Source organism: Neopelma chrysocephalum, unplaced genomic scaffold (genome assembly GCF_003984885.1).
Source record: "Neopelma chrysocephalum unplaced genomic scaffold, ASM398488v2 Primary Assembly neopelma1_102, whole genome shotgun sequence".
NCBI lineage: Eukaryota > Metazoa > Chordata > Aves > Passeriformes > Pipridae > Neopelma > Neopelma chrysocephalum.
Genome location: NW_020897765.1, coordinates 4882146 through 4909414, shown reverse-complemented (window position 1 = coordinate 4909414; position 27269 = coordinate 4882146). Strand labels below are relative to the sequence as shown.

Genomic DNA, 27269 nt, shown 5'->3' with positions numbered 1-27269 from the left:
TTTGTGCAAAGGGCTTCCAAACAATGACTGTGGTCAACATCAGTTGCAAACAGGATTCTTACTTATACCAACACCTTGGATATACAGGCAGCTGTCTTTCCTACAGCCTTGTTTATAATTCTCAAGCCAATTGTAAGAAACAGCATTTCTTTACCATATCATTTTTTAAATAGCATATGTTTAAATATTCAGTGTTTACTGGAAGCAGCAGGACCTGTGGTTTGAAATTCAAGCTGAGGACTTATGGCTCAGAGGAAGGGGAAGAAAGAATTTGGTATTTGTGTCTGTGCCTAATGACCAACAGTAGGGAGTCCAGCCCTAGTACACTGACCTTTTGAGGTTCCCCTTGTGTTAGAACAAGCAGAGCCTGCTCTTGTACACGTCGCTGAGACAGTAGTTTGCAATATTCTGGAAAGCAGGCAAAGCATGGCCATTCCCTCTGTTGCCTGGGTGGTAGATCCTGCTGGTGTATCTATTAAGGCTTCTCTCTCCCTACATGCTTTTGTTTTACAAATAGATTTTTGAACTGAAGCCTTTGTTTTCTTAAAAGTTTTGAGACAAAAAAGCAGCCAGAAATGAAGGAAAATGTTCCCAATAAATATTCAGTTCAGTGTTTCCCTAAGTACAATTGGGACAGAAATTACGTGAGAAGTGCTGGAAAATCTTCGACAAATCGAAGGACAGTTTTCCAGGTTCCAGTGGAATGCTGGTGCTTTCTGCAGGAAGCTCAAGTACAGACCTGAAGTCCCCCCAAAGTATCTTTAAGGCATGTGGTCATCCTGGTCAGAGAGCAGACTGAAATGCAGGAACAAATCTGGCTCACAGGGAGCTGGACTGAGGGTAGATGAAACAAAACCTTTAGCAGCTTAAAGTCTGACAGATCATTACTGTTCTGCAGGTTTGAAGAGTTCAGCTACTGGAGAGACTCCCCAGAATGATTCTGTTCCATTGCCTCTATGCAGAATTGTTTAACCTCACAGAATTTTTTTTCTGGTTAGATGTAGTCCAGTGAAGCACCCCTAACTGAAGGGCACATACTTTCTCCATGGCAGGCTACGTGTTGTGGTGGAATTTTCCCCCCAAGCACTTATGTCTATTGCATACGGAGTTCAGTGCTGTTACAACAATATTGGTCATACTTGATTAAAACTTGTTTCCCTTTGTGTCTGCTGGAGTATGGCACACTTTAAAGACAAAGGGGTAAGCAATACCTTTTAAATATATGCTTTGGGAATTCATTAGCTTGCTTTCTTTGACTGATACCTTCAAAAATCTGAACTACTGCCATTAGAGTAGCTTACATAAATGCTGAGAGTAGAGGTCATATAACTACCTGTTCTTGTATTAATCTGTTTAAAAATGTGTGTATGACTCTGCACATGGTCAAAAAGTATTTGTGCTATTTGTAGCAAGAGGGTATGCCCACACAAATGTATCTGTGACCAAAGACAAAATTCTGAAAATCAACACATCTTCCTCTCAATCATTAACTTTGTACACTTCACATATTATATCTTTTATATTCATTTAAACAGATTATGTTAAATTATAATAGAGACAGATATTTTCTTGTGATTCCAGAAGACTTCAGTATACAGATTATAATGGTTATTTATTTAAGATGCTTATTTCTTCATAAACCTAACATTACCTATACTTTAGCACATCTAGCAAAGGTCTCATGTTCTGCTCTTGTTAACAGTTAAAATATTTTAAATAACAATGACTGAAAACAAAACTAGCCCACACCCAAAAAACTTTCAGTTAGTTCAGCCCCATGCAAATGTCTCTTTCTTTGTAGCCTTCCTTCCACATAAACAATGAAATCCACTATAATATAGTATTTTTGGCCACACACAGTTTTGTTTTTTACTTATTCTGTTTTTTCAAATAACAACAGTTGTTTGACGTAAAGGAAAATTTTGTTGACGACTTCCTCCTTTTGTTTTTATATGGCTCGAAGGGCAGTGCATCAAATTTTTGGCTTTTAATTCTCAGTCTGAATTAAAACAATCTACTTAAACTCCCATATATGGCTTAGATATCTCAATGAATGAGGGAACAAGATGTCTCTCTCACTAACTTCTCTGCTTCCCCACTTCAATCCATGGACAGAGAATTTAGGTTGGCTGCAGAATTATTCTTTGAAAACACTAAGCAATCTTCCTTTGACTGAGATGTTTTCCACTGGGCACAGAAATAGGTTCTGTTCTGGGGGATACTGAGGATAGAATTATTGTTCCTTGGGGTCATATCCCACTTATAGGTGGAATAATCGCTCCCATAGTAAAGATGAGAGGAAGAGAAGTGATTGAATAAAGGATCTCATACAAGAGCTGGATCTCTCAGACCATCTCCGCCAATTCACTTCTGTTATGAGTTCCAAGTCTCTACCAACAACATGTGCTGCACAGTCTGTGTGGCCCCACCGCACAGGCTATGTGCATTCTGCCTCCAATGGCCTTTGTGCAGCTAAACTGAATCCTTGTCCCACAAACATTGCCTGGCCTAAAGAACTTCTATCACACTGAAGAATCTCTGAGTTCACCAGTAATAAAATGCAGAGATTCTCAACAAGATTTCTCATCATGGAAATACAATTAGAGCATTCACTCTAACAGTGACGACAGCTCCAGGTCCCAGGCAATGAAGGCAAAGGTGGATGAGAGGACTGGAAGGACTTGTAGCTGATGGTCCAAAATAACAAGGTATTGTATCAGGCTTTTCCTCATTTTCTATACCTTTCCAGACGTCTCAATTTCTTTTCATGTTCCTGCAGAAGTGTAACTTCAGCAGAAGGGAACACCATCATTTTTTAAAGCAGGCCTCTCAAGCTGAAGAGAAATTAATTTTGAGTCTTCTAGTCATGAATTCTCTAATCACTAGACTGCCAGCTCTAGCTTCTCACACAGAATATTGAATAAAAAAAGTCCTCCTTAAGTCTTTCAACTAGTTCCACAGGTACCTCCTAAGTAGTCTTTGGATTCTGTGTTCTGAGAGGGTGGGCATATTCGCACTTAATCCTGATTTGGGTGCCTAGTCCCCTGATAAGGGATAGCTGTCATGCATCACCCTGATGATTAGATCAAGTCAATTTATCTGAGGTACCTCATTGCCTGCATGTGCTGAATAGGGAGCCTAGGTATTTAGTTTCAGGTTTTAGATACCAGTCTGAGGCCAGGCACTTAAGCTATTAAAGTTCGTGCAGTCAGGAGGGCCAAATTCACATATCTAGAACTGTCTAAAAGTCAAGAGAGAAACAATACAATTATATTCAATAACATTAAAAGAAGATAAAATAAACTTGAAACCTCTTGGGAACTTCACACACCCTCTGTGGTTTTTTTACATAACTGTCTCCCCAAGCTCTCCCAGAAAGAGATTTGTATCATTGTAAGGTATTTTCAGTACAGGCTGAAATAATAGCTAAAAATGAGCTGAGTTCCAAATCCCACAGTGTTAGAAGTTCCAAAGAGCTTGGAGCCTGAAGGATGTCAAAAATCAGACAGATGGTACAGATTCATCACTTAGAAATTCATTTTCAAAACAGATGTTTTACTAGACAACTCCCAAGTCTTATATTAAAAAATACCCACCAGAGTTCAAAGAATGCTGGGCCAGATCCCCTCAGGTCTCCCTCTGATGACTCAGAAATATCATGATTAGACAAATGGGGACATAATGGAGCCCCATCAGAACACAACGTAACATAACCATGTAAGGTTGTTTCTCTTTTGCACGAATCAGGCTATTATTTGCTCGATCAGCAAGTCTGAATCCAAAAGTCAGCTTTACTAGAGGGTTCATATTTACAGCCAGGCTTTGAAGTTAATCCAAAAAAGTCTGTGATTCTTCTTGCCCTTTGCACAATGTCTGTCTCTATCTTTGCTGGTTGGTTGGGAAATTTGGGCTGCTTTATTTACTCAAACATGTCTAATCATTGCACGTCATTTAACTGTTATTTGTTATGGGAGTTTGGGTTTTAAGGTGACAGATTACAACTGTCAAGAGACAAGGGGTCAGCTGTTGTCAGTTAAACTAAGTGGAAGAGGAAGGAGTCACTCAATACATGACAGATATTTTGTGGCAACAAAATATACAGGCTGATCCATATAACTTTGATGAAAAACATGAATTATTTCATCCTAGCATAAATCAATCACTTTCAATAAAATCCTTCTCAGGTTTGCATTAACATGTCTATAAGAAGAAAATACATCATGACAGTGTGTTCTTGGCTTTAATGAGCACAAACAATTTCTTCTGCAGATCATCATGTCTTCATTTAGATTATAACACAGTTGAGGAATGTTGTATGTCACCATTATCCTGCTTTCTTTGGCATATGAAAATTTTGTACATTAATTGCATGTGCAAAAGAGGTTGGGATGTTGCTGTAGAGACTTTCCTCTAAGCTTCTTTACAAAACCATGACTGTGAGGTTCAGTGTGGCCCTTGAACAGTCCTTCCCGGTTCACAATCACCACATCCTGATTATTTTGACTGCATTTTAATCCTCAATTTGAATCTGCAGATTTCAGCCTAAGTAACAACAGTTGTTTTTTAAATATACTTCAGTTTACTTCTGGAATAACTTCAGGAACTACAAGTTTGCAGACTTACTAGGAGCAGATTGTGTCCTTTTTAGGAAACTGTGCTCTACAGTCTTTTATGGTGATGGCTGTATAACTGTTAATTTTAAAAGGAGCTGTGAAAATGGGAACTGTTTTGAGGCAAGTGGGAGGAAGGCAACCAGACCCTAGGACACTATTTACTGCCTCTCTCTCAGCTTGCATGTGAAGCAGGGATCATGTTATTCCAGCAGCTATTTAGACATAAATGGGAGGATACAACAATTCTCTGGGGACTACCTTTTCCTACTTAGGAAAAAATCCTGTTGCTTTAAGTGAAGTTTTCTGAGTCTTTATAAGACTTGCAAGTTACTATTCAAAGGAAACAGAAATATTAACAGAGAAAAGGTAAAATCACCACCCATAAAAGCCTTGTTTGATACCAAGGGTATGTAAGGCCAGTGGAGTAAGCAGATGTTCTTGTAGGAGTGTTTCGCATGAGGTCTCTGCACCCCGGGAGTGTACAGGATGGCTCATCCTTGCCCCTGCCCACAGGCTGGTGTAAGGTTCCACCTCTGCCTGGAGCTCACTGAGTGAAGGGAGGTACAGGCATAGCAAGCAGGATTTATCAAGGAGCAAGGAGAAACTAAAGGGACTGCAGTGCTGGCATTGCCTGGTGTGTTTGCGCACACCCATGTCCCAAGGCCCAGCTTTGACCATTCTCCCCTATACAGATCAGAAAGAGAGCAGAAAAGACGTTTCAAATCAGCTGGATAATGCACCTTCTGAAGATACCTTTCTGTCTTGTCACTGTCTACAGTCAGGCAACCAGTTTTGGCATCTAACTTTCAGATTACTAAAATTATGTGAGGTGAGTCCCACTGCTCCTGCTTTAAACTGCCACTGAATTTCATGCAATTATCCTTGTTCTGAACCGAAGTCAAGCTAACGAAGGTTACATCCAAGAAAAAGATTCTGTTTTTAGTAGGAATCATTAAGAAAAGGAGATTTCATGTCTTCTGTAGCTAGCTTGATCCAACTGTTACATATCTTCTGTCACAGCCAAAAACTCAGAGAAAACTCTGTTTCTCATTACAATTGTTTAGCTTTAATCTCTTACAGTTATTTCTTGTTATATACTAAACTGGACTTAAAAAAATCTTTATGAGGTTAATTCCCATTGAAATAGCTGTAAATAGCCTAGAAAATTGGCATCTAAGGATCTGTGCACAAGGTCTCATTTATGAGTTTGTTTTTTCACAAGACCTTGCTTTTGCCCCTTATGGAGTTAGATTTCACCAGCAGAATCATGAAGAGAAAGACTTGACTGGATTGGGAATAGGTCAGGTTCAGTTCCCAATAAGGTAGCTAGCTAAAGGAGCTAAGCTTTATCTTTTACTTGGTAAAAAAAATTATGAAGGTTCACTGTGTTATTGCTTGCACAATGCAGTGCTCAAAATTGTCACACATTGTTCCAGTCAAAGATAATATCTCTGCTCGTCTCTGTGTGTTAGGAACACTGAACTAGTGCAGTTAAGTTCTTACCTGAACTTAACAGGGACTAGCCAGTGTGCGACTGTCAGTCTCTTAGTGGAATTAGAAAAACTGGAATAAAATTCCTGTCCTATTTTCCAACAGATACATTTTTCCTATCACTGCAGAGATGCTTGCATACTGGCATTTTCCATGCAAAATTTTGTAAGACCTTTGCAAAAGCTTGCACCAGAAGATGTCCATCCCAGTTCTCAGATTTGGAAGGACAGAGAGACATTCAAGATGTCATGCTTTTGCATTTGAACCAGAGTATGCCCTTTTGCCACACTTTTTCCATGGTCTGCACTGTCCCTTCTCTTTAGTAACAAGACACAGATTGTCACTGTGTGAGTGTTGTATATCACATGAGTTTGATACATATTACTCTTCCCTAGATTAACAGAGAATGAATAACAATGAATTTTTAAGATGGACACAGTGTACTGGACATAGTGTATGCTGTTTGGCTCCAAGAAAAAATTTCCACTGGGAAAGATGTTACGAATACAGAGCATATCATGGCGACCTAAGAGATTATTGATTTGGGCCAGTCCAGGAAAGGTGTTTAAAATAATCTTGGGATTTCCAGGTAGGATTCAGGACATAAATTTGAGAGGGAGTGCTAGGGAAAAAAGAAAAGTAAGCAGCATGCATACAACCTGGATAGGAACCAGTGAGATGTTACCTTCAAAGAAATTGGTAGCAAAAAGCATTTGCATTTGACCCATTTAATTTAATAATTTATATTTTTAAATATCTGGTCAAATAAAATATACAGGGGTCTTTGTGTATAGACAGAGAGTTTTGTGTGTATTACCTCCAGGAATGTTTGTGCCCAGAGCCGGGACCTGATTTTTAGCGCGGCACTCTTTCCTCTTTCCAGTTGTCCCACAGTGCATGAAATTAGGACACACTTCACATTTGTACAGTTCTGTGCACAAAATAAACGGAAGTCATACTCATGCTTTGAAAATGTATAAAATCATAAGTAAGCAAAACCAAATCAACTTTCCCTTAAAGAGCTAAGTAGTCTGAAATCATTAATTTCATGTAATATACATGAGTCATCGTGAGAACTGTAAACCAAAGGGGAGATCCTTTTTGCGTCGCCAATGGGTAAAACCACCTATCTGTAATAATGAAGATAAAAGTAAAAATTTTCAATAATATCTGCTCCAAAGAACTCTTAAGATGTCCAAGTATTTACCAATCCTTTGAATCATGTGCTTTGTCTTCACCTACCAGTCATTTTATGATTTCAACACTTTTTTTCTGCTCTTATCCATGAAAAAGTGTTTATTTATGTTCCTAAATATTTTCTAAATCTCCTGATTTTCCCATTGATATTTTCATTATAGCAGCCAGAACATTTGCTGAGATTCATTAGTTGCTTTACTTCAAACTTATTGTCCACGAAACATTCCTGATGAGCAGTGATTCTGGCTCGTATACAGAGTGGAAAGCAAAAGCCAAGCAATGCAACTCAAAACTATACACTCTTAAAGTCTGCCAGAAAAACGTTACAAAAAAGGTTAAAAGCTGACTGGAAGCCACTGAAGGGAATGAGCAGAGTCTTGTGGGGTAACCACAGAAGTTCAGTGCGTAGAAAGGGAGAAAGATCTCAAAGAAAAATGATTAAATGTGTGTACAAAAAATTAAAAATGTTTTATATATACCAATGGGTTTTATCTGAAAAGTTTTTGTTTAATTCAGGAGGAAGGCTGAGGTTTTAATTGATTCCTATTTTTATAACAAAGCAGAGAATCCCTCCCATGACAGAAGGCCTTGTGACCTCAAATGCAAAGCTAAGTTTTCACAAAGCTAAGTATATTCCCTAGTGAGAGTGAGAATGCACTACCAATGCCCATATTTCAGGAAATGAGATGATGATGTATGGAACCGATCTGAAAACACCCTTAAGGAATACTCTATCTTTATAGACAGCTTTCCCACAAATATCTATCTTATTGCAGGATAAGCAGAAGCTGTATGCTTAATTGCTGTCTTCTATATCTGCCTGAAAATGAAACTGTAAACTCTGGAACTTGCAGCTATAAACTTTTTTTTTTAAATGAATAATTTAAAGTATTTGTTTATTTGGCCTTAAATATCCTCCAACCAGATTTATTTATGTTGTAGGAAGGAGAAGAGCTGTTTTCATTAATCATAGTGGCCAAAAACACATACTAACAAAATAAATCATTAGTATGCAAAAAGTCTACTTTTGGCTGACATTTTAAGACCTGAACACATATTTCTGTTTTTTTAAGTAATGCATTTAGCCTGTAGTGATTTTCAGAACAATGTAACATTAGAACTAATGGAAGAGAAATCAAATGTTTAATAAACAGTATGAATAGAATAAGAGGTTCTCAGAACATTTTGTCTCTCTGTGAAAATGCTTTGATGAAAATAACAGAACTTCTAAAGAAAAATATAAATTTTAACAAATAATTATCTTTGGCCAATCAGTCTTTTCCAAGAGCAGCATTCATTTTTCATGTATACTTCTAAGGTGTCAAATAAAAAAAATTTTTTTTTGCATCCGTAGCATGTAATGCTGAAGGCACACAGAATTGGAACACCTTCTAACTAAACTAATGACATTGCTGTTCTATGCCCATCTTGAAAAAGTCCTGTTATATATCCAGTGGTAAGCACTATACCCAATCCTATCCTAATTTGTGCTGATCAAAAGCATATTGTAGTAGAAGACTGCTCATCAAAGTGCCAATTTCACATTATTAAGTACTCAGCTAAATATATTTGATCTGTCTACATCAAGCAGCTGAAAATTCTCTGCTTCATATTTTAAGTTGCAGGCACAGTGCATACTTCAGAGCTTTGTTAACCACTTCCAGTTGCTTCAATAATTTTTATGTTCGCAGCCTATGGGCCTAATCACTAAGAAAGATAACTGATAATTAAGGTATTACTGGAGAATAGATTATGTGTTCTGTGATATTGACTGGCAAGTCTTCGAAAGCCCAGGCATTTTTCCTTCAGCCCCAGTGGAATCAGATTCTTTCCAGGGTATTGGGTTGATGAAAGAATGACAGAGTTATTATTGTTTAAAATGAGTTCATCTGTGATTTTGTTCTTAACAACATTATGGTATTTATTACTTTCAGATTCTATCTTCTTCCTGTTACAAAAATTGCCAAATTAACTTTCAGAAGCACTCTAATTATTCTATTACTCCAGAAGACTTAGGTCTGTGAGGTTCTTTTCTTCCTACCAAAATTCTAGTCATGTCAAGGAATTCAAACATGAGCTTGCAGTAAAGAGCTTAATAAGAGACTGGAAAACATGAAAGAAACTCTGCCTGAGGTTCATAAAAATAGATGGAAAGCACGGACTGCATGAATCCTTCGACTGACCTTAAGGTCACCAAGTTTGAATGCTGCCTCTAGGCAAGGGGAGCTGATACCTACAATGCTGAAGTATGCTAAGGATGGGACTTTGAATACAGGAATGGGAAAAAAAACTTCTCAAAATACAGCCAAGTCTAAATACTCAGGTACCAGACTGACTAATTAAAACTATTTACCTGGGAGAGAGAGTATTCCTCTTGCTCCAGCATTGTCTGGATTGTTAAAAATGCAGTGACCTGTCCCATTTGCCTTGCTTGTGGTACTGTAAAGGGAGAGAGTCTCACCTTCCCATGTGTATGTAAGTAGTTACTGGGGGGAACAAATATACTGCAAACTATTTATCTGTCAGAACTGTTATTTTACATGAAAATGTTAAAGCGTGAGCTACTCCTTAGGAAAGAGCCAGAATGCTAGGAGTCAAGTTAAGAAGAGGAGACCTACTTTTCAGAAGTAAGAACCTGAAATTTATTTTGTGGATGAAAGCCTCATTCTCTAAATCAGTGATTAAATTCCCTGTGATAAGTGTGCATGACCACAGAGGTTTGTCTGCAAACAGCCTGGAGTAAGACAGCCAAGAATTTGGCATGCTTGATCTCTAACATAAAAATCTGTCAAACAAATTCTCTAACCTGGGGAATGGTGATATGTAATAAACAGCATTTAAAATTGAGAGGTTAAAATTGCTTAGAAAAATATTTAAAAGTTTGTAAATAAATTGCCGTCAAATCAACAGCCACCTTGATACACTGCATGCACAGTCTCAGTTTATAGTTTCTAGACAGCTCACCAATACTTTTGCAGAGTTTTTCCTGTGAGGTTCTGCCACTGCAACATCCCTTCTTCTGATGTAATGAGAAATTGTGGAATTATACAAAAAAGCAGCAAGTTCAGGAGTGTCTTGTGGAATAGCAAACTGCAAAGAGAAAAAATGTGAATAATAATGACATGCTTATGGAATATATAACAGATTTGTTCCCTCTCAGAGGTCTTGAATTTTGGATTAACACTGTTTATTCAATTTAACAGCACAACCATGAGAATATACTATCTTCAACTAGGAGCACAATGAGTAATAGCACAGCAAGATATTGCTCATTTAGAGGAATTACAGTAGATAACTTTTTTCCACTTTTTACTGATGTCAATTTCATTGTTTTACTTAATTTTATTAGACTCTTGGGGCCAGATTCTGATATATATGACAGGATAAATTCCAAGTTATCACCCAGAAATCTGATCATCAGTTCAGATAACAATCTGCCTATTGAAATATAATGATTTTACCAATTTTAGAAGCTAGAAAAAAAAAAGGAAATCTTACTTCAAACAACATAATTTTTGATCATTATTTGTTACAGATCTCTTTTCTTCAGCTTTATATTTACAGATTTTTATTCTCCAATTAAAACCTACTTTTTTTTTTGTTGGCAATTTGTCTTTAATTTCTACACAGAGCATTTATGGCTTCTTTCATGAAGCCTCAAACAACTCCTGGGAAACAGAGGGAAAGATAAATTTCAATTCATGACAATCTAATCATGTAAAATCACAATAAGATAGATGTGGAAGTTTGCAGTAAGATTTCAATAGGAACTCACCTAAACATAGCCAAGACTATTTCTTAAGGATCTCAGATTATCAAGAGTTACATCACATCCTTCTTATCAGTTCCTTTAACCTTGGAACACAAAATATCTTAAACAAATTCCTAAAGAAAATGTTTGTAATTGTAATAAATGTTGTAGCACTAAAGGGAAGAGAAGAGCTGTAAACACACAAAACCTTCCACACATTAATGCCGTGTAGTATTAGATTTGGAAAATTTGTACCTTTCATCTCATTAAAATTATAATGCTAAAAATGGATCTTTTCTGACATTGTCTGAGATCTTCAGTCAAAGGCATTCTAAAAAGTGAAAGATACTATAATTCATTAACAGATGAAAACCCATTAAGCAAAAGTAAGAATCCTCTTTTTTCTGTTGTTTAATGAGGTTAACATTGTCTATTTGCAATAAGGGAACACTTAAGTAGCTAGTATATCTCTGCTTTTCAGTGTGGTAATGTGGGAATTCTCCTTCCAGGATTCTTTCACCAGCATATATAGGCTTCCTCAACAATGAAAAATTTAAAAAACACAATATAATGATATGCCTGTGTAGAAGCCCACAACATATGATCAGAACTGATGTATATGTAGATCCATTTGAACACAAGATGATTTTCATATTTACTTTTTTTTCATATATCCTAGTGTGTTATCATCTTCAGTAATGAATTATTACGGCAAAGGTTTGAAAACAGCTCTCTGTGGTTAAGAGAAAACATACCTGTCTCCTGAAACAATTTAAAATCAGAATTTCTACAGTGGCCTAGATGTTCAGGTTAAAGATATTATTTTATCCTTCTTGAGCCAATAGCATGGAATTGTACAACTCTTTGGCTATTTTATATAGCACACTATATCTTATATGGACTATCACTCCCTCCCTTTAACTACAACAGACTGTCTCAGTTTCCCCATCATGGAAAACTGTACTGCTTTCTTATCCTGAGCCTTATGACTTTGAGCAGGTTTACAGACCTCCCCCGTTTTTCACTTTTCATTTCAAAGCACTGTTTAGTTTTTCTCTTTTTCTAGCCAGGCAATACCCTCTGCTGCAATGTGTAACTCCATCAGAAATGTTCTGGAAGAGGACTTTAAGTAGAAGCTACGGTACAAGAGGTGTCAGTGACCATTGAAGAGCAATGCATTGGATGGTATTATTTTGTTCCGAGACCAAGACTTACACACTATAATAACAATTTTGCGGCATAAGGAGGCAGTGGCTCTGGGAGAGGTTAGCTCCTGCCAGTCATGCTGGTGGATGTACCTTGCCCATGTGGTGGATTTTAACTGCTATTTCACTGCTTCCCTGACAGGTGCCTCACTCATGGTACTTCAGTGCTCAGCTATTGAGAATGTGCCATGTGTGTCACCTTGTATAGTCTACCATAGCTGGAAACCCATGGAAGCTGGAAGCCTCCATTATACTTGTGGTATTAATAGGTATAGGTTTCATAAAATTGCTTTTCGCCATCAGTCTGGGACTAAAAAACCAACTCATCAGGAATACTGGCTCAGGCCATCTAGCCGAGCCCTCTTCTCACCTCAGCTGCCTTTAGGAAAAGTAAGAACAGGGCATACATACACAATACTCTCCTAGTAACTTTCAGCTCCCAAATGTTTTCTGCTTGGGGACTTACTTATTAGTATGAAGTTTTTATTAATTTACTAATCTTCACTGGACTTCTCTTCTGTGAATTTGTTCAGTTTCCTCTTAAAATCACGTAAACTTTTAACCATGACTAATTCCCTTTGTCCACAAGTTCCAGACACTTAAGATCTGTCATCATGAACTACCACTTCCTTTTGCTTGTTTTGAATCTGGCTCTCCAGGCTTCATTAAGTATTCTAGTTCCTGTGCAGGAATGGGCAGAGGACAGTAAATCCACAGCCATGCTCTTCCCACCACTACTCATTTTGTGGATCATATTTGTGCATAGTCACCTCCTTTCTAGATTGATGCATCCTACTGTACTGAGTTCTTCTGCAACGGGATTCATTCCATATCTTTGATAAGTACTTTTGCTCCTTTTTACACCTTTTTCAGGATTCATAATTTTATTATCCTTTCAAATCCCTTGCTGCCTTCAGAGAAAGCTAAGCTACAGAAAGGGAAAAGTCCCCAGACAAGAGTCTTCCCATGTGTGCATAGGTTTGATTCATTTTTGTGGATGAAACAAAAAAGCACACAGGAAACTTTTTTTACAAGACGAGAAATTCAGCAATGGGGAGGAATACACTTCTTTGACTGAAACTGAACAATCTAAGTAATTTCAAAGGGGAAATGCCCGAGTGCCCTAAGTGAGCTAGCTTCAGAAATCTAAGAGAAAGCAGGCACATAACATCCTCAGCCTTATTTGGAAATCTGAGCCAAGCATCTTGCTGTTTATACAAAACCTGAAGGAAGCTGTCTCTGCATCCCCTTCCCATATGAAGCATTACATATTTAAAACCTGATTGGTGTATTCATGCTGTTCGGTGCTTTGAAAAACTGAAGTAACAAAAGGATATTTAAATTCTTGAAATAATGATTGTGAATCTAAAGCCATATTCTGCTAAAACAGATGGACCATTATTACAGGAAAATTTCTCACAAGCGTCACAAGAATTTAGTGTTGTTTATGTAACATATGCAATCATTATCAAGTAGGAGAAGCAAGAGCAAACTAAAAAACAAACAAACAAACAAACAAAACAAAACCAAAAAACCCCACCAAAAAACATTGCCTGAAAATGTCCTTAAGAACTGTGGCAGTATTCTACCCAGCTTCTTAATTCAAAACTGAAACAGAACACAGTGGCTAGGGAGGGAGGATGCTGAATTTCTTTACTCCTTTTCTTGTACTTGCAACCTGATCTGAGCAGTGAGATTGAGACGCTATGCTTGCAAACATAAATGCAGCACCTCAGCTTCTTCTTTCTTGCCACTTTGAAAAACATGTGGAAATGAGGTAGAAAAGATAAATTAAAAAAAATTCTGTTTCCAAACTTCTTGTGCTTTGGGTATAAAAGGCAAACATTTCCTGTCCTCTGTTTCCTATCACTCATATCTCCTCTAGAGAGCTAAATAAAATGGTGGAATCCTAATCCCTCTCTGGTTTCCTAGGTGAAACACAAAAAGCTAGCCATAATGTATTTGGTATACATAAGTTTTTCTTTATTCTTTTAAGTATGTATTGTTGTTCTCTGTCCTTAAGCTAAAGATTTGACTTGTAGCTGCTGTGGTTATGAGCAATCCCCATCACTAGAATGATGTCTCCACTTTCATCCGTTATATCGAACTCAAACCCCTCCCCATATGCAAAAGACGTAAAGCACTTTTAGCACTTGGAATGCAGCTCTCCCTGTAAGATGTTTAACAGGCTACTGGTTAAACTTGAAAAATGTTATTTACTTCAGAAATGTCTGGCATCAGTTATGCTTAATAAATTGGATACCTTGTTTTTGATGGGATAACATGTAGAGCTGTGTTTTGCTTAATCTTCTGACTTTGAGCCAAAGTCAGGGGGATCTGCCATCACAAACATAGATCATAAAACAGGAAATTGTCCAAGCAGCCAGGGATCAGGTTAGAAAACTAAAGCCCTGACAGAATTAAATCTGGCAAGGAACATCCAGGGCAATAAGAAAACCTTCTATGTGTACATCGATGAGCAAAGGAAGATAGGGAAAAATTTAAGCCCTCTTCAGAAAGAAATATGAGACCTGGTTACCCAGGATGGGGAGGAGGCTTAGGCGATCAATGCCTTTCAGTCCCAGTTTTCATCGGCAAGTGCTCCAGCCATGCTGCCCAAGTCACAGAAGGGAAAGGCAGGGACTGGGAGAATAAGAACTGCCTGCTGTAGGAGAAGGTCAGGTTCGAGAACATCTAAGAAGTCTGAAAGTGCAGAAGTCCATGAGACCTGATGAGACACATCCACAGATCCTGAGGGAATTGGTGAATTCATTAGCTAAGCGATTATACATATTTAAGAAGTTGTGGCAGTCTGGTGATGTTCTCACTGACTGGAAAAGGGGAAACATAACCCCCTTTTATAAAAAGGGAAAAAAGGAGACCAAACATATACCATACAACACAACTGTCACACTAGAAACATTATAGATTCATCTATATCTTGCTTCTTACCCAGGAAAATGATCTTAGGGTCTCTGTTAAAAATTCCCCAAAAGCTCCATCCCACCGTGAAGTGTAGGCAAAAAATAAAAAAAAATCAAGCATGTTACAGGCAGAGATAGAAATGAAATACTTACCTTTATTTGCATTGTATTAATGGGAGAGCTTGTTTGACAGTGCAATGGTCCATGTGTCTGAACGTGAAGAATATAAAGAAGAAATTCTTCTTGACTGGACACAGGCCAACCGACATGGAGAACTGTATTGTTGATGGTACTTGGTCCTATATTGTGCAGCTATCAAAGAAATATCATCAGCACATTCCAAGGCAGTAAATAAAACAACAATCACAGCAAAAACCACTTAGGTATTTTCAAATTCTTAGTGTCCACAGCCATGGAATATTCTGGAAAGAATGTATAGATTATTAACATCGCTTTATTGATGGAGAATCTCTGGCAGGTAGGGGATGAGGACCTCTGCACATTAGTCATAAAGCCAGTGGCAAATCTGGGAGAACAGCATTTTCTGTCAGTCTGTATTCAAGAAATCCAAACCTTTTCTCATTTTATCCTACATATGAAGAGTTGAAATTACCTAAAAAAAAAAACCCAACACAAAACACACTAGCAAAAAACCACTAAAGAACTATGAACAATTAACCATAACAGATCATACTTGAAAATAGTAGCCAAAACTTCAGAATACAAAAGAATCATGTTTCAGGGCACAGGAATAGAAGGTACAGTAGAACTTCCACTTCTCTGGTTAAGAACTCCATTTTCAATACTTGTCAATTCAAATTTCCTCAAAAGAAGAAAAGGAACAAGTTTTCCTAAGGTGACATGCCAGGACACTATTTTTTCTTGGAAAAAGAGCAAAGTTAGAAATAATAAAATTTTAAAAATCTGGGCTATTAAAATAGTTTCCTTATATCACTTTACAATTTGAAAATATCTGATGATCACAGAAAGTCTGGACATGTGTTATCACTGGGCACGAAAATCTAAAGAAGCTGAACACCATGGAGATTTATGCAAAGTTTCTAGAGATGTGATAACCTCCTTTTTTTAAATGTGTAGAATTTTTGTGACTGATGAACTTTATTTAGAACTAAATAAAACCCATTTTCAATCTTACATCTTCTAGGAGGGTGTTTGGCCTTTTTTATGCTTTGCTGATATAAACCATGAAAGTGGTTTCCTAAATAAGTGTAACTAATCACTGTAACTATTTTAATAAATTTGAAGCCACATATATAGTTTCATAAACAATCCAAATGCTTGAGACAGGAAGATTTGTTAGGGATTTCTCAGTTTAGAGAAATGTGTTAAGATGAGGAATTCACAAATGATAACTTGTATTTTACAGTCTGATTCATTACAGTTTAGTATGTCATGCAAATTGTAATCTTACATTGCTGATTAAGCTCAGTTGCTTATATTTTCTTGAGGGCTGGTTTGTGAATTATAACCACATGTGAAGCACTCTGTTTTACCCTCTCGAATAAAGGTCATTTATCAGATTCTAAGGATGGCCTGTATTCCATGTAGTTTACTCAATGCCCTTTTTCTATGCTGAACTCTTCTCTTTTAATTGACAAATCATCCAAAGGAAAAGATCAACAACAATAAAAGGTAGAAACATGTGTTCTTGAAATATTAAGGGTTATTTTCAACAGACCATTTTCTGAGCAATGAGGTAACAAGTTACATGTATGCCTACAATTTTTTCTCAGTTAGCTAAATGTCAAAGGAAAAATTTTTTCCTGTGCACAGCACTCACAGTTTCTAATGAGAAGGTATTTGACATCGATTAGAATGAACTTTTAAGCACTGTTTTTAATTCTTGTCAAACACCCAAAATGTTTATAAATCCCTTAAATATCAAAGACAGACTCCTAACATAAACCAACATCTGCTCCACTCACATGAACAGATAATGGGGTTGTGAATTCCCAGATTAAATTTAGGTCATGTGCTAAAGTCAGAATATTTACATTTGTGGCTTTATCTTGCTGTAGATAAAGAAATTAAACCAAATTCATTAGGATTTCAATGGGGGCAGTGATGTCCTGTGGCAACATATATAATTTTTACCTCATAAATGTGTTCTACTAAAGGACCAACTTCTTCTTCTTTTGTAGGTTCATCTTTGGGTTCCCAGTTGTGAAGTGGCAAAATAATTGTTGGGGGGTGAGACACTCTGTAATATACAAAACAGGTTAAAAGAGTAATTGTTACCAGTGACTGACTGTGTCACTTTTAGAAAAAAACTAAGACCAAAACTGAGCTCTCAAGGGCTTGTTATTTGGGCACATTAATTAGAGTTAGGTGAGGTGAACACTACATTGCTTTCATAGAGTACTATCCAGTCCTTACAGATGACTGGGGGTGTGCATTTATTTTCATACTTCCTCTGATGGATGGTCCTTTCCAGACAAGAGAGTAACTCTGTTGGGAGAGAGGACACCAGTCCCTTGGGTATTTACATCATTCTCACTGATATTCAGATATCTGAATACATTATCCAAAAAACTGGAGTAATGATGCATAAATAAATGTATTTTCTCATTCCCATTTAAAGCCTGTAGATGTTTAAAGCTATGCATCTTTCTTCCCTGCGTAACATTTTTAGGTATTTAACTTTTCTGATTATAAATTTCTATAACCTCTGTTCTTATTCCTTTAAAAAACCTTGTAAAGTAGTCTATCTCATTTTACAGGTGGGAAACTGAGATACTGTGACTTCCATGAAGTCATATTGGAAATTGGTGTATTGAGAAACTGAACTCAGAACTAGAGCCTGAAATAGTGCTCCAGGCTTTCCAACTGCTTTGCAAATGAAGCGACAGCTAAGGCATTCCCTGAAATCCTGTTGCAACTGGCAACATGTGAATAAAGCATAAATGAAGAAAACAGTGACTTAATATTTGATATCTTTCTTTCGGTCTGCTATTTTATCTTTCCTTCTCTATCCGATTGCAAGAAAGTAGTTATCTGTTAACATTTCTATTTGAATCACAAACATTTTACTTCCAATAAAAATTGGAAGTTCCTTGTACAGATCCCATTCAGATGCCAACTTAACCTCACTCAGGTGTTCAGAAGTTGCGGTATCAGAATCCAAGAATTTCTTTCAGCATGGTAGGTGAGTTCTGGCTCAGATATCTGTCATCTGCTAGTACTGCAAGTAGATCTTGGTGCTAAAATGGTATTACCCTTTCTTTGCAAGGGTGAACTCTCACTCAGTTTTGCTGGTTTACAGAGTCATAGAATAATAGAACCATAGAATCATAGAACCAGCAGGGTTAGAAAAGACCTCCAAGATCATCAAGTCCAGTCCTTGATCCACTACCACCACGGTTACTAGACCATGGCACTAAGTGCCACATCCAGTCTCATCTTAAAAACCTCCAGGGACGGAGAATCCACCACCTCCCTGGGCACCCCATTCCAATGCCTGATTACCCTCTCTGTAAAGAATTTCTTCCTAACTGCTAACCTAAACCTCCCCTGGCACAGTTTAAGACCATGCCCTCTTGTCTTACTGATAGTTGTCTGGGAAAAGAGACCAACTCCCACCTGGCTACAACCTCCTTTCAGGTAGTTGTAGAGAGTGATGAGATCTCCCCTGAGCCTCCTCTTCTCCAGGCTTTAGCTTAAAAGCCATACAATTTCAATGCTTGTTCTGCCCAAGCAGGAAGTTTGCTGACATAAGACTGTTAAAAAAAATCACTAAGGACTTTTTTTAGAATATAACATTTGAATAAAATGATGGACATCTAGGCACTGAAGTTAATCAAGGGGCACTGCTGCAGATTGCCCCTTGAAGAAGAGATTATTGGATGGTTCTGTTGCAAATGCTGACAAAATACTTTAGGAAGAAACAAACTGTTCTTGCTTACAGTTCTTACATCACATACAAAGAATGAAATGTCTGAAAGAAAGTTTCCTACAGCATACAGTTTCTCAAAGCAGCAAGGAAACCCAGAGAACAATTTAATATCATCCAGTTAAAGTACAACTCTTTGTGAAATTTAGGGTATCCTAAACAGTTCCTCAGACTTCAAAAGGCCAGCAGTTTGTACTAACAAGTATGCCAGAGGACAAATTCACAAGCTAACCCAAATAATAAAGGAAATCAAACATATTTATTAAAAAAGACACTTCAGAATAGGTACTGAGCCTAACTTGCTTTATTTCACAAATGGTCCTGTTTCCAATATGAATTTTAATTATTGATCGTTGTTGGAGAATAGGAACTTTCCTGTGTTGATACAACAGCCAAGACACATAGACCCCCAAGCTACAGCAAAAATTTGCAAATCAGAAACTGTACACAGACAAAAAGAAGCAGGCATGGTTTCAAAAACTACTGGTTTCTATTGCAGTCCCTGGGAAGTGTTTTTCTTATCCACAGAATTATTAAATTCAGAGTGTAAATGTAGACATTCAATTAAAATTGTTCTAAAATATAAAAGGACGTTTATTTTAGCAGATTTCAAAGTTATTTTGAGAACTTCTGCTATTGACATAAAAGTAGAAACACCAGGTCAAATGAAAAAGAAATCCTTTCTTTTGACTATTTTATTTTGCATTTAACTGAGAATATTTTTAACATTTGAATGATTTGTTAGGCAAGGATTTTTCCTAGACTTTTGTGTGACAATTATCAGTCAAACAAGAGCATTGAAAAATAAGATAAACAAAGTATGGTCTACAGAAAAGGCTTATGTGGGATATACAATAAGAATTCTGCCAGCTGCAAATCCTCCTAATCCAAATGACTTCCTTCCTGAATTCCTCATTCCTCTGGTGCTTTTTCAGCAGTGGGAGATAACAATTACAATACTAAAACTCTTACATTTTTATAGAAAAAAAAGATAAGCAAAATAATCAAATCTCAGTTATCAAAGCAACTGCTCATTGAACTATCTACGGAGTTATCTTAATTTTCTTTAGAAGAGGATATTGGAGAAGATTTCTTCCTTTTTCAGAGAGGAAGTATTTTCATGGTTCCACTGTACAGGTACACATGCATGTATGCATATTCAAAATTTCCTAACTCTTTACTTTTCCTCAGTAAAATGTACAACATATCCAGTTCCACTTCATGCAACTTTGTGCAGAGCAGTAGAGAAACCAATGCAAGATATTTTCCTGTCCAAAAGTGGACATAGTCTGTTTTATTTTTATCTAGGAAATAGTGAGCAATTCCCCTTGGAACTGCATGTTTTAGCATCTCTGAGTAATTAGCAAAATCTGTGAACAAAGCACTTTGTACATGCATGCTATAGCTAAGAAAATGAAAAGACTTAAGAGGAAAGAAACTGGAAGTCATTCAATTAAGTAATTCCTCTGTCTTTAATGACCTTTTTCTTAGCATTGCAGGCAGCAATTCAAGACTCTTTTTCTGCTTGTTGCCAAGCCCTTAAAAACCGAGGATGTTTTGGTCATTTTCGGTCTATTTACCTGTTACAGAACTTTTCATTAAAAGGAACACACTATGGTACAGAGAGAACATGTTGGAGGCAAAAAGTGTCCAGAAAGTTTGCGAAGAAAAAATGGTTTGAAAAATTTTTCTATGAAAGTGACAAGAAACCTCACTAAAAAAACAGAATCCACAGCACTGGAAGCAACCCTTACTGAGAAGTCCTGTGTGTGTAACCACAACTGTTCCGCTGATACACTGAGACTCCAGCCAGCCTGTAACCTGGGTGTTCACCCATGGCAACATCTGAGCTGCTGGCTCCCAACATTTTCTCACACATCTGTAGCCCATTAAATAACACCTTTGATTTTTATTTCCTCAGCCTCTACTTCTCTTTCTGTGTTCCCCTCATTTTGTATTTTTCACCTCTCTTCCTATCCAGCTCATTTCCTTAGGTCACCAGTAAATACAGAAAATGAAATAATATTCTCACTTCTGTTCTTATTAAACATGTTGTCTTTCAACTGCTCCTTTTCAAAGTTCAATCATTAACATATATCCACACAGTCTTTGAGTGCCAGTCCTTTTTTCCACCTAACTCTAGTTTTAGGATTAGTTTTCTTTACCTGGAATAAACTTACAAAACATGATGAAAAATACTTTTAAAATCTCACTGATTTAGCTTGAATATTAGAGCAGAAAACATGGTCTCTGTGATCTGCACAATTATTTGACTTATTGCTGGCACTACATAGTTATATTGTCTTAAAAGAGGTAACAATAAATAGTTTTTATAAATACATACATTTTTATTTGTTTGCACCTAAGGTAGCCCCTTGAGGTGCATTGTATAAGAGACATCTAGCCCTCTAGCATCAGCCAAGCCTCATGGCCTGACTATGGAAATGAAGCTGGGCCATGAAGTTCCTGTTTTCCCCTTGCAGAGCTGATAATGGTTAAGGTCTTGATCTGTACTTTGGAAGAGGAGATGTAGGAGATCTAATATCTCAGCCAAAAAAGCATTTGGGGCAATTATGTGCTTTAAAAGAGTATCCCGCCAAATTCCTCTGGGATACCAAGGATAGAAGTCTAGTTCCAAGATTTTACAGGGTAGTCTGATATTCTTATAGAATTATATAATTTTTTTAGGTTGAAAAAAAATCTTGAAGATCATCAGGTCCAACCATAAAATTAGTACTATCATGTCCACCACTAAATCAGGTCCCTCAGTGCAACATCTACACAGCTTTTTAACACCTCTAGGAACGATGATTGAACCACTTCCCTTGGCAGCCTCTTCCAATGCTTGACAATCCTTTCTGTGAACAAAATTTTCTTAATATCCAACCTAAACCTCCCCTGGTGCAACCTGAGGCTGTTTCATCTCATCTGATCTCTTGTTACTTGGGAGAGGAGACTGATCCCCACCTGGCCACAACCTCCTGTCAGATAGTTGTCTCCTGAGCCTCCTTTTCTGCAGACTAAACAACTTCAGCTCCCTCATCCACTCACAAGACTTGTGCTCCAGACCCTTCACATACTTTGCTGCCCTTCTCTGGACACGCCTCTGTATCTCAATGTCCTTCTGGTAGTGAGAGGCCCAAAAAATGATCCCAGTATTTGAGGTGTGGCCTGACCAGTGCCGAGTACAGGAGGAAAATTAATGCCCTAGTCTTGCTGGCCATGCTATGTCTGATACAGGCCAGGATGCCATTGACCTTCTTGGTCACCTGGGCACAGTGCTGGATCATGTTCAACTGGCAATTATCAACTAATTGCATTTTATAGTTTCCAAAACCAAGCTGTATCTGAAAATAGAGATAGAAATAATAATCTTTTTCATATCTTGTGCCTGTTTAGTTTTGGTATCCTTTGTGTCAGTGGATACGCACTTGCTTCGGGCAGAAATGAAAGAATCCTACAGTAGTAGCTGGTTGACTTGTTGTCATAACTCATTCCTTACTCATCCTTTCTCCAAAGGTCTCACTCTGATCCCTATTGGTATATGCCTTGCCATAATGTGTTTCACATTTCCAGTCCCAAAAACAGTAGATTCTGCTTTAGTATTCAGCATTAAATGTCCAAGTGGTTGCACAAGCAGAACTAAACATATGAAGAGGCATTTTGTACTAGTAACATCCATACACAATTTGAATGCCCATTTAAAATGTTGGCTCTGAGTAGTGTTACTACAATGTGAGATTGTACAGGTTGCTGTATTTGCACAGAAACTACGGAAGTCCTTAGTAGCTCCATCCTGCAAGGCTTGCAGGGGTGAGACTCAGGTGTACGAGGTGGATAAGGTATTTGCAATTATAACATGGCAAATGATTCACCACATGGGATTATGCAGAAAGATTCAATAAGAAAGTAGTTATCATAATGAGTTGAAATAGTTGAATACTTACCCTCTGATCTGTACTTGAGCCACAGCACTGACATTGATATGGAGGTTAACTAAATTGCTGGTAGGATTTATCTTGTTAGAGCTGGAAAAGATATGTACAAGTGTTAACAAAGGTTATTTATCAGAAGTCTAGATTGTTACAGATACAGCACTGAATATCACAAGGTCCCAATTAGGATGCAATGCCATTGGACATGTTACAGCATGGGCTTCCCATTGCCACTCTTTAGTCTCGCAGGACACTGGTATTTAAGTTTGATATTACTTGAGCTCATCACATGCTTAATAATATAATCAACTCAAGCTTCCTTTACAGAATCCTATGATGAATATGATGATACAAACTTATGCAGCTCAGAATATCATGTAAATTCCCTTGTTCAAGTTGGCTATCTGTCTGGATAGAAGTATCTTAATAAAATCCAAGTTTGTTTCATGCACTGGAAAAAGACAGTGTTAACAAACAAGACAGGCTTTTAATAAAAAAAATTGGTTTTATGGCTCTCCAAACTTGTGACTTCTGCATGACAGAGTCTTTGAGGAAAAAGAACACAGATTGACTGTTTCTTTACTTTTCTTATTTTCTTCCCTCCCCTCCCCTATTCAGAGAGTGTTTACACTCTTAATCCCACTAACCAGTGAAAACAGATCCCTATGTTTAAAGTCTAGTGCTCTCACTCACTTTATTGTCTGTCCTTATTGCAAATCCTTAGTAATAAAGGTAGTTACTCTTACTTCAAAAGACCATTCCTATGACTATAGCGCACTTACGTAAAGGATGGTTTTCAGGTTCAAATCCATAAAGACAGAGAAAATAAGTAGACAGAATTTATTTAATACTAAGTTTGGATGGTTTTTTTCAAGCAAGTGTGTACTTCCTTGCTTCATGAAGACTAATTTTCTACTGCTGTCACAATTTGCTGTTATCACATCTGGGTAGCATCAGTCAAATGGAAACATTCAGAGGAGGCCAGCATTCCCAGTGACTGACTCTTGAGAATTAAAGTGCAATACTGCTTTGATCCAGGCTTTCTGCTTACAGATTTCTAAAATTAAGAGCAGCTCTAATTTGTTTGTAAACTAATGCAGATTCACCTCAAACATTATTTGAACTTTTATTGTGATCCTCTATAGCCATTGTTTCAAGTACAAAAGTAAAGAAATTGCTAAAGGTATAAAAATTACTAAACCACTACTTTGTTAGAATAAGCTGGTCTCTGATTTGTATAATGGCCTCACTTTCCATGGAGCTAAAATACAAATTTTGAGCATATATATATATATATATATATATGGTATTTAAATCTTGGTCATGATTTATGGTATTTTTTTAGAGAAGAAAATAGTTTAAATAAAAGTGCCAGGACATATCCCTTTCTAAGGAGTATATAATTGTCTAGTAAAGTCCACATCAGAAAAGGAATCAGATTTCAAGACACTACTCAGACTCTTGCTTGTTTACTATAAGTAATGAACTTCAGTCTTGCAAACCAAAATATTTATTTTCCACTTGATGTTTTGAAGTAAAGGAGAGGTCTCTCTTTTGAATAAATTAGACTAGGACACAAATTCAAATGTGTTCTTCCTTTTCCTTCCCTTTAGATAATTTCCTCTTTCTGCCTCACGAATTTCTGTTCTCTTCTCCTTTCAGGATTCTTTTACCTGTTCACTAAGGACACAGAAATGCTCAAACTGTAGTGCTGCTTGAGAAAGAATGTACCAAGCAGTGAGTTTTAAGTGTAGGGTACAATCCCCATGCAAGATGTTTTACTCTTTCTTTTGGTTTTAAAGTAGCTGGGTGCTCTTCAGCACTATCATACCAGTTTCTGAAAATCTTTGATTTTGGTAGCCCAACAGATTTCCTCCCTTTTCATTTTAGTGACCCACGCTCATGGAAGAAGCATGAGATCCTGTTTTCTCCTGAAGTTCAGACTTATTCCTCAGTAAATTCATGTCACTTTTTCTATAACAGTGACTTACCCTCAACTCTTATCACCTAGACAGATTTAGCTATCCAAAAAGCTCTGAGCCTCCCCAATTTCGTAGCATGAAAAAGGTTTAGAGGCATGAGCCATACCCATCTAAAACTGTATTGCTTGCACTAAGAAGTGACCAGTGACACAGACAGGGGTCCTACAAGTTATTTGCTGTATCTCTCTCTGGAGTAGCCCATGTCCAGGTTTGCATGATTTCCAGCTCACCAGCTAGATCTCTGGGAGAGGTCTGAGGCCTGACTGAGCACCTCATTGACTTCTGTGGCATTGCTGTGCCCTTCCAAATTTCTGCATGCCCTTTCCTTCAAGGGTTACATTAGGGAAACATGACTTAAATATTTTAAATGTCTCAGTTATTTACCATAATGAACATGATCAAGGCCCTCATTAAAGGCCAGACATTAGCATTTAAGTCTGTGTGTGTGGGGCAGAGAGGGTAGGAACTCCAGCATGTATTTGATGAGAACAGATGAAGCAGAAGCCCTGCCACCTACAGAAAAAGTCCCAGGTTTGTTCTTGCTTTTATCCTAACCCAGCATGCCCTGTGCTTTTTTGTCCCTGTGGAAGAAGTACTGGTCAGCATAAAACAGAAGATTCTCCAGCAGTATGTGAGGCCCACAAGGGAGCTGAGGGAGGAAAGTAATGGAAAAATGACAGAGGTTCATCAAACTGAAGCAGTTCTTTCTCTTCATGCCTGCAAATCCGTTGAGCAGATTTTAACTGCTCTCCTTTTATTTTCTAAATTGCTGTGAAGAAGAGGCATGTCTTTTTTCTAAATTTCATAGCTGATATGTTTGTACATATACAACTTTGTTACAAAGTTATCACCGTTCATTAATTTGGAAGTGGAAAACAAGGTAAAATTTTGGCAAAACTGCAGAAGATCCTTGGATTACTGACCAAAGTCAATTAATCTGAATTTTAAAGAAATGATTTGGCTAAAAGCTAGCAAGGTTCCAACTTCACAAATCCTCCTGAAGTAAGCTACCACAGGAAAGCCCATGAAATTTTTACTGACACTCAAGAGTTAGAGTGACCTTCTTATATATTAATGTTTATGTATCAACAGAAATTAATAATTTAAATAACCATGTTCTTGATAAAATATCTAACCTTTTTATTTGCAGCTCAAAACTGATGCTGGACTCTGCATTTTCAAAATGCTGAACAGAAAATCGAATGCCTGTGGAGAACTGAGGAAGAAACAAAACAGCAGGTTATTAAAAATGGTTGATCTCCCAGATCAATAAAGCAGTACTGTTCAACATTGCATTTCACAGACATACTGGATACCATCCTGTATATGTGTATGTGACCAGATGGAAAACTTGGCTGGACAGAGGAAAGATCAGAGGAACAGAGATGCATACTCCCAAGAAAACAGTGGTGGGTCCTTCGTCATCCAGACAGTCTTCGCTTTACTTTGCTGAGCCAAAAGAAAATAATGGCTGTCTGGCACCTCTCATCCCTGCCTCCATCCATGCACGCCTTTGTCCAAGTCTCCAGGGCTTCCTGCTCCCCACCTTGTCTCTGCAACTGTGACCTATGAGATGCATGCTTTAGGTGTTGTGGGGCTGACTGATCACCTAAGGCTAAATTAGCAGCAGTTTTAATTTAATTTGATTTGGTTTTATTGCAGTTCTGTTAAGAGGAATACAGATTCAAAGTTACACTTGCAATTTAGTTTGCCACAACTTGCAGTGTGTGAGCAGAGGAGATAGAGGGTAAAACACACAGCTCCCAAAACTGAAGGAGATAAGCGCTTCCACTGGTGCTCCCCTGTGTTTCTGCAGACGTGGCTTCCTCCCTTTGACAATTTCCATTTGCTTCTCACTCCCCGTCTACCTCTCCTATGGCTAATGGTAGAATTTTGTGTCAGATAACATGCATATTGTGCTTTAATTTTTTTAAAAAGGATGGTTACATATAGACATATCCTCCATGTGGAGAAACAATCTCCCTGAGAAATTCATCAAAAGGCATTAGGAAATGAGGACATCATTCTCTCATTTCTGCCGATATCTGACTAGATTATGGGGGGGGGCAAAAGAAAAGGAAAAAAAAGTTGTCTGCTTGGCATAATTTCCTTAAAATACTTGAGGGAACCTTGTCAGCAACAGGACAGGACACAACAATGTAGGATTTTGTGTTTGGGACTTACATTCAACATCACTGAAAAGGAGGAATTTTCCTCTGTGGATGTCATTTCATATGTTTCAGTGATTCTTCTTCTTTCTT

General features: G+C 37.5%; 1 protein-coding gene across 1 annotated transcript in view; it reads right to left on the bottom strand.

Annotated features, from left to right (window-relative positions):
• Positions 1-27269, bottom strand: part of ITGA8 (integrin subunit alpha 8) — a 115752-nt gene that overhangs the window by 24260 nt on the left and 64223 nt on the right. The window contains exons 22-27 of the mRNA XM_027695673.1: positions 26145-26224; positions 23039-23119; positions 17297-17402; positions 15335-15493; positions 10266-10391; positions 6922-7035 (exon numbers count right to left, since the gene is read on the bottom strand). Coding sequence (XP_027551474.1) covers positions 6922-7035; positions 10266-10391; positions 15335-15493; positions 17297-17402; positions 23039-23119; positions 26145-26224 — 666 coding nt within the window. The remainder of the gene's footprint in view (positions 1-6921; positions 7036-10265; positions 10392-15334; positions 15494-17296; positions 17403-23038; positions 23120-26144; positions 26225-27269) is intronic.